At 46.5% G+C, this 13,817-nt stretch overlaps 1 protein-coding gene across 6 annotated transcripts in view; it reads right to left on the reverse strand.

The window, feature by feature from the left end:
* Positions 1-12,331: 12,331 nt before the first annotated feature.
* BEST3 (bestrophin 3) overlaps positions 12,332-13,817 on the reverse strand; it is a 45,687-nt gene continuing 44,201 nt past the window's right edge. For 5 of the 6 annotated variants that reach the window (XM_033117010.1, XM_033117008.1, XM_033117011.1 and 2 more), the window contains one exon: positions 12,332-13,495. In XM_033117010.1, the coding sequence (XP_032972901.1) occupies positions 12,553-13,495 (943 nt within the window). In that variant the 3' untranslated portion in view covers positions 12,332-12,552. The remainder of the gene's footprint in view (positions 13,496-13,817) is intronic. The other variant, XM_033117006.1, reaches the window with a different exon arrangement.

A 13,817-nucleotide genomic window follows, 5' to 3' on the forward strand; every position in this document is an offset into this window, starting at 1 on the left:
TGGGACAGTACAGAGAGTCTGGCGTGGAACTCTGGGTCACACTCTTCCCGGATGTCCCAGCAAAGACCTGTTGCTCTGACTAAAAAAAAAAATGTGCAAATCACATCTAAGAATAGAAAATTCTTAAAGGAAAAAAAATCTTTAAGAGTATTCATTAATGAAGAATTTATATGACACCTGGATTACAGTTATGAAAAAAAGCAAAGATGAAAAGGAGAGGAAAAAAAGATATGTTAAAATGCTAACCGTGGCTTTGATAATGGGCAATTTTCCCAAAGGGTTTACTTTTATAATGAAAAACGTATGTATTTAAATTCCGCCTTTCCTTTTGAAATGGCTTTTGTCTATCTCGAGGAGTTAGATGCGGACAGAGGACCAGGAGGAGACCAGCCTCTCCCCTTTGTGATTTCAAGTAAGTCACCTGACTGCTCTGCTCCGTTTCCTCATTTGTAAAATGGGGAAAACAGTAGAACAGCGGGACGTGATAGGGTTAGGATGAGCCGCCAATGGGATAACACGGGTGAAATTTTATTACCAGTCCGGCTCCTGCTAAATGCTCCTGGTAAGTGCTCTTCTGGTCTCTGGACCAACTAGCTGACGGTGTTCTCCTCGTGAGCGTCAGTGTTGTCATGGCCACCAGAGGGCACTCCTGGCCCAGGGAGGCCACGTTCCCGGGACACCAGGATTCCCAGCTCGTGCGCCTACCCTAGGTAGACCGATGTGGGGAGAAAGCGCAGAGATGGCCTTCCTTGCTTGCTGACCTCTAAGCTCCCAGCCCCGTGCCGAGAAAGAAACCAGCTTCGGAGCTGGACGTGGCTAACTCTCTAGCAGTAGTAGAAGCCGACCTTGCCCCTCCCAGGAGTGCAGATTCGATGCAGATCTTTCCTCTGGAGTTCCTGTGCGCAAGGAGCGCAGGCGTTCGCCCTCACTGTGGGAGGGGGACTCTCCCGGGAATGGTGGAGATGGAGAAGGGGAAGGGGAGTGAACCGCCGGCTCTGCTGCCTGGGTGCCGTGTGGGGGCACAGGAGAGGCCCGTGTTCTCTGTGCCGCTGGTCGCTGGCTCTGGCAGGCCACGTGGAAAAAGGGTGAGGTCCTGGATTAGCTGAATTCCTAGGCGAGTTCATGCCAGTGATGTGGCTTCAATCTCTGTGAGCTGGTGACTCCATGGTCTCTCTCCAAGCCCCGACTTGTCTGCATCTCCAGTTGTCTATTTGATATATTTACTCGGATGGGGTTTAATACACCCAAAATAAAACTGTTCCTCCTGACTAGTAATAACAACGACCACCACTAGCTACTACAACTAAAACAAAATAAAAAATAAGCCTCTACTGTCAAAATGTCATTTATTAAACAAATCCACCAATGTCAGACAGCAGACTAATCTCTGGGGTACAGCAGTGAAAGAACAGGCGTGATCCCCTCATCATGGGGCTACGTAGTGGAAGTTGTGTGTCTGTAACAAGGAAGCTGATTATGCTGGTCTCTTGTACACGGTGGGAAAAAAAACCCACAAAAAGACATGGGGAGTACTGTGGTTGCTTCTGCGTGCACATTTGAATAGGGCCATTGTGAAATTATGACACTCCCCGTACAGAGAGATGAGGGTGGTAAGGAGTCTGGAGATCATGAGATGCAAAGAACAGTTTGGTTTTTGGTTTGGCAAGATTTGGTCTCAAGAAAAGATGTGTGTGTGTGCGCGCGCCTCTGAGGTCTGTTCCTTAGTGTCTTGCTGGTGAAGAGACTCTCTATTCCATGATGTCACATTGATTCAGAAAGAGAAGACTGGCTGGATTTGGGGGCCCGAGACAGGGTGAACGCTCGAGCTCCCTGCTCTGCTCAGACTGCTGTGCTAGACTTCCTGGTGCAGCCACGCCTTCTGTCCCAGCCTGACCAGTGTCCCCAGGCACTGTGCACACTGGAGGGGCCTGTTCATCCCTCCGTGCTCTCCGATAGTACACTTGTCTTTATTACATTGCTGCCCGTTTCTTGGATGCCCATTTCTTGGATTCTCTCTTTGGTAAACAACCTATTTGGAAGCGATTTTAAATGTTAACAAAAGTTTTAAGAAATAAAGTGTATGTGCCCGGGCTGCCCTCAGTCCCAATCTGGTAACACCCGTGGGTTACAGGCAGGTGTTCAGGCCTTCTGTCCAGAATTTAGGAGGCGGCCACCCATGGCACTGGGATTACTGAACGGGCCTGAACATGTGTAGGACATCTCTCCCCATGTTTGCCTTTCCCCTTTCCTCCCACTCCACCCCATGCTTCCTTCTTTTATTTTTCCCTTTATCACCTTTGACCAAGGGACATAGGACCCCTGGCGCCAACCCCCTCCATGCTTTGGAGCACCTTCCTCTACAGTTTCTCATGTTCAGGTCCCTCCCTGGCGCTGGACTTGGTGGGGGCTGGTGGTGCCGTCCCAGCCGGGGGTCCTGAGGCTCCTGGGTTGTCCCTCAGCCTGTCAGGCCCGGGTTCTAGGAGGGGCCTGTGTGGTGAGCAGACCCCTCCTGGGAGGCAGTGTGGCTTTTTTGTCTTCCCCCTCTCACTCCCCCTCCCTCTTCCCCTCCCCTCCTCCTCCGTCTCCTTCTTCCTGTTTTGTTTTATGAGAGATTGGGCCTCCAGAAATGACATGCTGATTTGGGGTGACTCTAACTGTTTACATAGACAGGGGCCGCCCACACCCTCGGGGTGGCTGTGATTACCATACAGCCCCGCTTATGTCCCAAATCTCCTCCCCCAGAGAAAATTTCAAGTGCATCTGAGAACATTGCTTAGAGTCTTGGTTTTAGATGGCTGAAACTGGAAGGTCTGATCTGGGGCTTTTCAAGCTCAATAGGCTGAAATGTTGTCACCTGGAGGCAGGCTGGGCTGGACTGGGCGGTTTGAGAAATCCCCGCCCTCATCCTTCCCCCCACCCCTTTCATCCGTGTCTTTGTCCTTTTCTTCTGCAAGTGGAGTTTGCTGTATGCTGGTTTTTATCAAATTGGTCTAAAGCAGGCTATTTAAGAAATTACATACTTAGATCTTTGACTTAGCAAAAGAGTCATTTTTATGCACCTTCACAGAAGTAACATTAAACATTCTCAAACATCAGTTTTGCTCTAAAGTCAGACCCATCTCATTAACTTAATAATAAAGATAGTTAACAATTAGTCATAACTTTGCATCATACAGTGTTAATTCCTTTCCAGTAACTGTTCCACTTAATTTTTAAAACAACCCAATGAGGAAGGTACTGGCATTAATGCATTTTATTGCCAATAAAACTGAGGCTAAGGCCCCTCAGGTAACTTGCCCGAGGTCACCCAGCTAGTAAGTGTCTGTGCCCCGATAGAACCCAGGGCCCTGGGTCAGAACCACCATACTATTCAGTAACATGGTGATATAATGACAGCAGGCATTAAGTGCTTACTATATGACAGGCAACGTACTGTGAGTTTTGTATGTATTGACTCATTTAATTCTCACAGTACTAGGCGTTACTATTATCCCCGTTTTATCTGTGAGGAAACCAAGTCACAGAAAGGTTAAGTACCATTTCAGAAGCCGTGGTGGAGCCAGTATTTGAACCCGCACAATCTGATTCCAAAAGCTCACACTTTTGCCCTTTCCGTTTAGAGACTTCTCTTCTTGACACGGGTTGACCAAGCCACGTCTGAAGTTTGGTTTTAGGAGTTGAATGTAAAGTAAAAGCAAGAGCTCGCTCTGCCTTCTGCGCCCCTGGTATTACTGTGACTACAGGAGACTGTTGATTTGTCTTACATCGCCTTTGCCCCTGATCAACAAACAGAAGTACATACTGTCTGCTGAAAAATGCTTCAGAAAGGTGCATTCCTGGGTCCTAGCTGGCATCGTGTCATGGGTGCAGGGCAGCACGATACCCACGGGAACTCCATCTGCTCTTTTTGATTCCAGCAGGGATGGGATTGTGTGTATCAGCAATTTCAAGTTCTAGATTTCACCACCTACTCTGGACAGCTCCGGATGTGAGGAGATGTGTTTCTATCCAGATTTTACTGTGTGATTGATGGGATGACAACAGAGTGGGGTTTGCAAAAGCCGTGCATGGAGGTGGCATTGACCCTACAGATGATGATGGGACGGCTGAGGGAGAGGGTCATTTCTGATGCTGGGTTTCTACTCTCTGTGCTCAGACACCTAGGGCTCCTCCCACAGTCTCTCTGAGTGTCCCCTGAAGTATATTCTGAGGAAAGGGATTCTGGAATTGGTACTAGCTACACACAAAGCCAATGCCCTGCAGGGAGAGAACTCACGAACACACGTGTTCTTGCCTCTTGTATTTTGTGTGTCTCCTGACATCCAGGCTTTTATCAACTTCAGGAAATTTTATTTCCCAAGCAGTGCGCGGGTTTGATCTTCCCAGCGATCTCTTTCCCACACCAACAGAGTTCCCTAATTCTTAGCTGTTTCTTCTTCCTCCACTTACTGACTCACCCTTTCCTTAGGAGAGTGAAGCTGGCTTTTAAAAATTGCGTATCCTTCCATCTCCCACTCTGTGCAGCTGCCCCTGCTATTCAGCGCTCTGTGCCACTTGCTCTGGAGCTGACCTCAGAGTGACGGATGGGTCCTGAGGTCGATGGCTGGAAATAACAGGCCCCAGGCTGCCTCTGCCCATGGCGAGAGACAGCCAGGCTGCCAGGTACTATGAACAGCAGCTGTGGCCACACAAACCTGAGTGGAGAGGCTCGAGTTACTCCAGTGGGAATGACATAGAAATGACATGCTGTTCCTGGGGCGTCTGGGATCTGACATCCCTGCAAGGTCTGCTGCCAAGGGGGCCTGGTCAAGTGGTTAGTGCTGGGCGTTCCTGCATCTCGAATGATTTACACTGTCATTGAGCCAGGGAGAATACTAAGACTGTACAGTTCACCCAGACAGGCAGGTCAGAGAGAGAAAAGAATCCAGGTTTAACATGTCTGAATGGTCGCATGGGGCTGCTGGGAGGTTTTAGCAGTAAGTAGAAAGATGAGCTGAGGCCTTTAGCTTGGCATCTTCTTATTCTTTTCCTCTTTGCACAGTTTGGGGATCTCACAGTGGTTGAAGTCTCCACAGAGCTGGTGATGCTTTGGTAAAAGAACTGAAAACTCCAGAGACCCACCAAGGCCAAGCAGGCCACAACGGCGTGAAGCAGGCCTGGTGTAGGGGGTAGGGAGTGGTGGGGGCTTTGGTAAACTGGAGAATCCTGGCTAGGCAAGAGCTGTCAGGAAATCAGATCAGGCTACCAGCCACCAGTTTCCCACTGCAGACCAATTGCATATCTAATGTTGTCTCAGGATGCTAAGTAAAGGGACTTATTAGTAAACGTAATTCTGCTAACGTAGAAAAAGGACAAAAATACAGATTCAGTAAAATTGCTTTAACTACTTCTGTTGTCATTCTTTCTCTTCATGGAAACTGGTACTTCTGGAACGGCCCGGCCTAAATCCCTGTGTAACGAACATATCACGGTGACCTCACGCAGGGGTTCGCCCCTGCACTTGGCACAGAATGAGGAAATCGGTAGTGAAAATTACCGCTGAAAATCTGTTAGGAAGGGATCACGTCGGGCACTAATCAAGTACCTTTCTCAGGAAGGCTACATGCCTGGGTGCTGAAGATCAGTGAAGAGTTTTCAACTGAGCTGCAGCTGACATGGCTGGTGTGTAGGAGCCAAGTTCGAGACGTTCTAGTGTTGTGCCTTTAAACACCAGTCACTCTCAGCACGGTATTGAGTGGGAATTCCATCTTCCATCTCCCACTCACTCGGAGGCATATGTTCCCTGCGAGGAAGGGAGGAAGTGAGGAAGGGTTTTTTTCCTTTATGCATGGGTACACGTGCTTCCCTTTCCTTTGCCAAGTTCATGTAGTTACATTGATACGGGTCAATTTGATGTGATGCCAGCTTTCGGAGGGTTGCGCCTATACCCGTCACACGCACCCAGGGAAGTCTTAACCCTGGATCTGCAGACTTGTCTCAGGCACCCGAACGAGCTTTGACTACTGACCAAGTACAATCCTATATTAGAGCCGAGAGTTTAAGTTCCGGGTGCAGGAAGGGAGCAGGAGGACAACGGGTGCACCTCCTGGGAAGGTGTTTATAGAGAAATAGGCTCTAGGGTTGGGCTGTCCTTCACGGACATGATGCATTTGCCTCGTGGTTTCTGTGCAGACCTAATTTTGAATCCCAACTCTGCCAGTTATTGGCTCTGCCACATGAATACACTATTTTACTTCCCTGAACCTCAGTTTCCTGTTTATCTGGAAAATAAGCATAGAGACACCTCACAGTTTGCTCTGAGAATTAAATGTGATAATGTATGTGCAGCACTTGCCGTAGCACCTGACACATAATAGGTATTCAATAAACGTTAGCTTCCCACGGTTCCCACCGTCTTCCAAGGTTAAATCAGTGCAGCCGGCTGAGTGGTTCTAGTGATTGACTGCTAATCTGTTGGGTTCTGCATACTGGAATTCCTATCCTGTCCTAGTTAAATTTTTAAATAAGTTTTAGGTGTACAAAACAGCATAGTGACTCGACATGTATATACCTCACCAAGAGATAACCCCAATAAGTCTATTAGCCATCTGACACTGTGCGTAGTTATTACAACATTGACTATATTCCCTGTGCTGTACTTTATATCCCTGACTATTTTTTTTAAATTATAGTTGATGTTTAATATTATTTTGTATTCGTTTTGGATGTACAGCATGGTGGTTAGACATTTATCTAGTTCATTGTTTTTTGATTGCAGTGTGGAATGGTGGGATCGGCAATGAGCATGAGAGGCCTGGGTTCAAATCCTAGATTGAAATTTTAACTGTTGTGAAACTTTCGGCAAGTTATTTAACTTCTTTATTTCCTCCTGTACGATGGGTGACAGTACTCTGTGAGGATCGATTGAAATGATGTATGCACCGGCACACCAAGTACCCCACAGGCATTCATTCTGCCCTTCCCTCCCCCACTCTCCTTTTGTGTTTCTTTTTTCCACTTGGCTCCATTTTCTCCATAGTGACCATAACCATCTCTCCCTTCCTCCCCCACGTATACATCTCCATAAATGTGACTGGAACAACATTTGAGAGGGAACGTAAATCAATTAGTGTAACCACTCATTTTACAGCTGAGTGTTCACGTAACGTGCCTGAGACCCCCCAGCTAAGGTTGTGGTCATATTGGATTGAGATTTCGGGTCTCCTGACTTTGGGTTTAGATGTAATTTGGTTCATTCATTCTTTCTTTCAAGCATTCATTCATCTAGTATGTTTTTTGAGACGTATCAGGCACTGTCCTAAGCACGGGGGATGCTGGTTGAACAAGAGTGAACAGAGCTTCTGTGCCAGCGGAGGAGTGTGGCTGCCTCCTGGGACTGGAGAGCACATGCCCTACTTCTGATACAGCCGTGAGAATGGCATTATCTCACCTGACCTCCTGCAGCTACACCTGGGCCTTCTTCCTTGGCAGAGTGGCAGGGCACACAGCCTCTGAATCAGGGTCAGGAGGAGCAAACTTGAAGAGAGCTAATGTGCCATTTGGGAACTTGCCTGTATTCACATTTTTGAGTGATAAAAGTAATCGAGATCCATTTTTACTGGGGAGGAAAAAAAAACCATGACTGATCCTGTGTTTGAAAGTGTTTTCTAATCTTGAAAAGTGCTTTTCTCTTTGGAGTTTGTAGAGTCCAATGACCATGTGGATGCATAATAAATTTACCATTCGTATCAAGAAAGCTGCATTTCAGAAAGCTTCAGTTTTTTGAGGAATAAAGAGAAGATGAGACTGGTTCTCTTCTGTAACCATCTGCCAGGGTCCCAAGCGTGCCAGTAAACACCCGACACCCGCCCCTCTTTGAGCACAGCCTGTGGCAGGAGAGTAAAGACAGAGTGTGGGGAAGTCCCGAGTCCCAGGGCAGATATCAGCCAGCAAGAACAAGCGACGCTGGCCTCCTGCTGTTAACGCCCCCTGCGCTACTGATCCCAGGCCCTACATGTAGTTTGATGGTGGGCTCCAGCTCTCTGGATTCGACCCTGCCTTCCTTTGAGTGTTGAAGGATCCTGAACTACCCCTGCAACACCATCACTGCTTCTTCTTTCGCAAGAGCTCCGTATGGATCAGGCTTTACTCTTGCAGTTTAGGCTCACCTGATCAACCAATGGCCTATTTTTAGTGGGCTTTTGCATGGGGGAGAGGGGTAACAAAAGTTTGCCCACTTCAGACACTGGAAGGGGGCAAAAATCACCAGTGGAAAGATGACAAGAGGGGATGCATGTTAGAGAAAGAGTGTATCCAGTGGGGCAGAGCTAGAGTTTTATGAGGTTGGGGTGCAGTTTTCTGTTTTCCATTCATACCACCTACCTTTTAGTTCTCTCAGGTGCTATTTTGTTTCATACCGGTGCATCTGATTGGCAAGAAATATGTGGGACGTATAAACTGTCGTTTAGGAGGAAGTGTTGTGGGGAAATTGGCTTACTCTATAGAGAAAAATAAAAGCGGGATCCCTACCTAACATTGTAAAGATAATAGGAAAAAAGGTGGGAGACTATCATGACATGGGGGCTGGGGAAGGATTTCTTATCCAAAACTTCAAAAGCATAAAACAAAAAAAAACCTGATGAACTTGATTACATCAGAATTAACGATTTCCATTCAATACACAACACCATGAACGCTTTTTCACACACACACACACACACACACACACACACACACACACACACACAGAGGAAAAGACTGTTGCTATGCCCAAACCCAACAAAGACCTATTATCATTCTAAACTATAGAAGGAACTCCTGAAAAATCAACAGAAAAAAATATAGAAGCTCCATCAGATAAAAGGGCAGAGAATTTGAAAAAGAGTAGTCCCGACAGAATTAAGAAGTATATGACGCGGTGCTTCATGTCATTAGTAAATCAGATAAATGTCATGCTACAGTAATCAGTAATGTTTAATTGGCAGGCAAATGCCGTAATAAATAATTGTCACTTTACACTTGTTAGAATGGAAAACTTGGAAATCTGGGTGATGCTAAGCAGGGGGCAGAGTGGGGTGGTGGAGACAGCACGTGTTACAGGAGGAGTGCCAGTCAGTGCTGTTACTCTGGAGCGCCGTCTCATCATACGTCGTCAGGTTGGACATATTCAGACCGTGACCCAGCGCTGCTCATGGGTGTACACCCCAAAGGGACTCTCCTATGGGGCCTTAAAGGTCCGCGTTTGAGGGTGCTTACTGTGGACGGGGTGGAGTTAATGGGGGAATAGGTAAGTAAGACATCTTACAGTACACAGGAGTTAGAAGCAATGGATTAGACGTACACAGGGCAACCTGAGAGGATCTTAAAATCATTGTACTGAGTAGAAAAATAAAAAAGAAACAAAAACCCCAGATGAGACCTATTTACATTTACCTAAGTTAAAAACACTTGCCCACCAAACGGTGATCCACATGTTGTTAGAATGTATACAAACAAAAGGCTTTACATTTAACAAATTAAAATCGTTGGGAGAGGGAACAGGATTAGGGATGAAAGGAAACAAACAAACATACAATCAAACCAACCAGCTGAACTTCAGAGGGCATTTTGTCATTCCCCTAAACCTGCAGAAGGCTGAGGAGTGCTGAGCGGCCAAACTCCTACCCACTCAGCTTTAGCCGAATGCCTGACAGTCAGTAGTTGCTTCCTGTTTCACAAATGTCTACGAAGAAAAGTCCAACTGGTGACATCATCCAGGACTTCACCAATTCCCTGTTATTCTGCAAGTGCTGGGGAATTCATAAATGGGACAGTCCATGAGTTTGCGTGGCCCATGGGGAGGAGGTTCACCAATCCAACCCACTGTTACTATTTTGTGCTAAAAAGAAATCCCTCTAGAAAAACAAAACGCCAAATTATTTCTCTAGAAGATATGGTTTATTTGGTCTTAAGTAAGACATGTATAAAGGCTGAAGCTGGGTCAGGTATCTCTCCATTGTCTCGCAGCTTCTTGGCATGAGTTCTTATGTAATATTTGGTATAATACTGTCACTATTTATGTAAGCTATACTCTCATGCTAGCAATAGCATTTCTTCGTCTGATCCGGGCAATCGCTGGTTTGAATTTATAGTTGAATTCAACCACATGGGCTCAGTGAAATCATTATTCAGTTTTCAGTGCAAGGAGGAAATAGGAGGCCACCACAGGTTTTGACAAAATATTGGATTAAATAATTAAATCTCTGGACAAAGGTGAATAAGGGATGGGTAGAAGCAGAGGGAAATGAACACTCTCTTAGTCCTCCACAAAATGTCTGATTCTATTTGTGTATCACTGATCACCTTGAATTTAGGAACAGAAATTGATTATGTTTCAAAAGCAGCTATACGTAGCAACCTATTTGAATTTGAAGAATAGATAAAGCCAAAGAAAAGAGTAGAGGAACTTAAGTTGAAACATCCACGAGAAGGGCTTTAATAGGCTGTGAGAAGGTTCAAGCTCCTGCCTTTTAGAAGTGTCTTGTGTGTAATGCTTTGGGAATATCGGTGCCTTCCCAGGTGCTACCACTCTGAAACAGCATAGGGGTCCATCGGAGCATAACATTTCTTCCAATATTATTTCCTTTTAGTCCTTGGAGAAAAGCCAGTTAAAGCAAAAGGTCATCACTGTCATGCAGCAGCGGGGGTGGCCTGGCTGGAGGCTGCCATGCCTTGTAAACATATGCTAATTATAACATTGCTTATCAGGAGGAGTGGGGGAAGGAAGAGAGGGTCCTCCCAACTTCCTCCTTTCAGAAAAATGAAGAAGACCCTGGCTGGGGCCCAAAGGCGGAGCAACGCCCTCCTGTATGTTCACAAAAGATGCTTGTGGACATCAGCAGGGCGGACCCAGAGAGGCCTCCGAGGCTGGCTCCCCTGGGGCATCCTCTGGAATTCTGGGCAAACTGCCATCTAGTTCAGGGCCTTGCAGACAGCACTGCACAACGAGGGCTCACACTGGTTAGGTGTCTAGCTCCTGAGTCAGATAAACCTGGGTGTGAATCTGAGCACTGCCACTTCCTGGCTGCGTGGTTTTATTAATAGTCAAATCACATTACTTCTCCAAAGCCTCTGTTTTTCCATCTTGAAAATGGACATAATAGTAGTATATCAGCTCCTAAGATCCCTTTGAGGCCATCTGGGATCTTTACATGCTGCTACCTGGAACACTGAGCACTCAATGAATGGTAGCTATGAGGGTTATTTTATTTCTTACGCCATATGTGGTCAAGTTTCGTCATATGACAGAAATAATGAAAGCAGTACTCACAAGACTTGGCCTTCCAGACAAAATTGGGAGCCCCAACAAACAGCCACCTCAAGAGCTCCTTGGAGGGAGTCCGTCAATATTCCATCCCCACCACGCCGTCCTGGACCCCCTTCACCTCCCAGCTCCAATATCCTACTTTGTCCCAAACAACCCGGCAGACACAGTAACTGGTCCCACGTTGCGACCTGATGTGGATTTTTGCTGTGAGCGTTTGAGTTAAACACATTCAAGCCTTGCTATTCTTGGGTTACATAGCATTTGGTTATGCAAGTTTCATGCCCTCTTGGCTTCAGTTTTCTCCTGTGTCCAAGACCTAAGAGTGAGTGCAGAAAGAGATGGGCACGGCTGCCGAGGGCATGGTGGGATGGCGTCAGCTCCCACGCCCTTCCACTGTGAGGCCAGAAGTGAGTCAAATTGGGTTTGTTGACAGCTTCAGTTCTTCTGCAGGAGGCTTTGCCAATGTCTCATATTTTGAAAATGCTGGCAAGAAGTAAGCAACAGAGTTGGCAAGAGAAAACAGTATAACGTGAAAGGTGGGACAGCTTAGAGTCACGAGAGCAGGAGCACAACTAGAAGGAAGGGAAGAACAAAAGCATGGGAGAATAAAGGGGGAGAAGAGAAAAATGAAGTCCTGAAAGTAAAAAAAAGCAAGTGGAGAGAGATGGAGCTTTCTGAGGCTGATGAAGCTTAACAGTTTGGAAGTGAAAATAATAGTTTAGAAAGTGGGAGTGAAATGGTTCCAAAGCCTCAAACAAAGAATCATAATTAGGAAGCAGCTTTTGAGGCATTATATGAACCATTTCCCTATCTTTATAATTTAAGAAAAGAAAGAAAATAAAGAAACAAACAGAGACTCCTTTGTCTCCCTATTGGTAAAACTGGGGGATTGAATTGTGATCTACAAGGCCCTTTCCATAGATCTAACACTCTATGATTTGTAAGTCATATATATGTGTGTGTGTGTGTGTGTGTGTGTGTGTGTGTGTATATATATATATATATATATATATATATATATATATATATACACATATGATTCCTTATTTGGTTAAGGTACATCACTGTGGTCTGTGTAATGTCCATGAAAGTCACTTTGTGATGGATGATGTGAATGTGTTTGATTTTCTTAGTTCTCAAAAAGTCAGGATCATAATGCCCTTCAGAGTTTTAAATAGCTTATACAGTATGATTGTTTAAAAAAATTGACCAGCCCCCCAGGTATGTTCTGGAACTAATGCTGAACTTTGGGAAAGTAAGAATTTGGACTAGAACCAGGTCCTAGAACTCTCCGGCATTCCTTTGGGTGATTCCTCTGTTTGCTCATTGTTAAAATCTATGATATCTGTTTCCTTGGTGTCCAGGTTTTCCATCAGATACAGCACATCGGGAGAGAGTTGAGAGCCAGCCACAAAGTTGATTCCACTGGTCTCTGAGGATGTTTCCGTGTCAAGTAAAAGAGCCGGCTCAGGGTTCACGGGCTCCGGACTTAGACCTGCCAGGGAGGTGTGGCTGGACTCCAGGAATCCTGGGAGGCTCCACCATTTCGGGAACATGTCATTATCATCAGGGTCTACCTCAGGTGCAAACCTGAAGATGTTTCGCTCAGTTTTGGCTGAGACAGTCTGGGGACTGGGGCTCCGAGGAGGTGTCCCCTTCTCTGAGGGGGACAGGACCAACCCCGCAGGGTCCTCCTGCTGCCCAGGGCTGCTTGGCTGAACCCCGGTGAACTCAGAGCTCTGGATGGAGGCAGTGGAGTCGTGGTGGTGGTCATCGGAAGTGGGCCCTGGTGCTGTGATCAGTACCTCAGGGACCTGTGGCATTTTGGTGGGGGAGGCCCTCATACTGGATGATGGGCTTAGGCTCTGTAACGTGCTTGTCCGGCTGGTCTCCCGGATTGTGGACAGTTCTCCCAGGCTGGCGTGCAGCTTGGTGCTCCCCTCTGGGGAGTAGAATTGCTTCCGGGAGCCTGAGGCCCTGTGAGAGCCTCTGACGGGCACATCCAGGAAATCCTTGGCTGGGCTGAGGTCACTCTGAGGGAAGAACATGGAGCTGTCACTGGCCTGCCTCCCATAGCTTCTGCTCCTGGGGCTGGAGGGGTGTTCATGAGCACTCAGGAACCTCTTGACTCTTCTAATCATGGAATGGCGATAGCCGTGCTTCTCAAAATCCAAGAGCCACTCCTCGCCAGGTAAGTCGGACCCAGCCAGCCTGAAACACACAACGACAAAATATAGGCAGAGCAGCTCCCGGGGCCTAACTCTGCGGGGGCAGAGTCTCACACTTAAGAATGAGTTTGGTATTTTTATGTTACAGATTTTGAAATGGGGTGGCGGGGAGTGCGACTTTGACTTGAAATAATCTGGCAGAAGTTCTCAAACTTTTTGGTCACAAGATCCTTTAAACTCTTAAAAATTATTGAGCACCCCAAAGAGATTTATTTATGTGGATTATAGCTATTGCTATTTACTGTATTAGAAATGATAACCAACGAATATAAACAACGTAAGAATGTACAAGCACATATTCCATT

Source organism: Rhinolophus ferrumequinum, chromosome 10, assembly GCF_004115265.2.
Source record: "Rhinolophus ferrumequinum isolate MPI-CBG mRhiFer1 chromosome 10, mRhiFer1_v1.p, whole genome shotgun sequence".
Lineage (NCBI taxonomy): Eukaryota > Metazoa > Chordata > Mammalia > Chiroptera > Rhinolophidae > Rhinolophus > Rhinolophus ferrumequinum.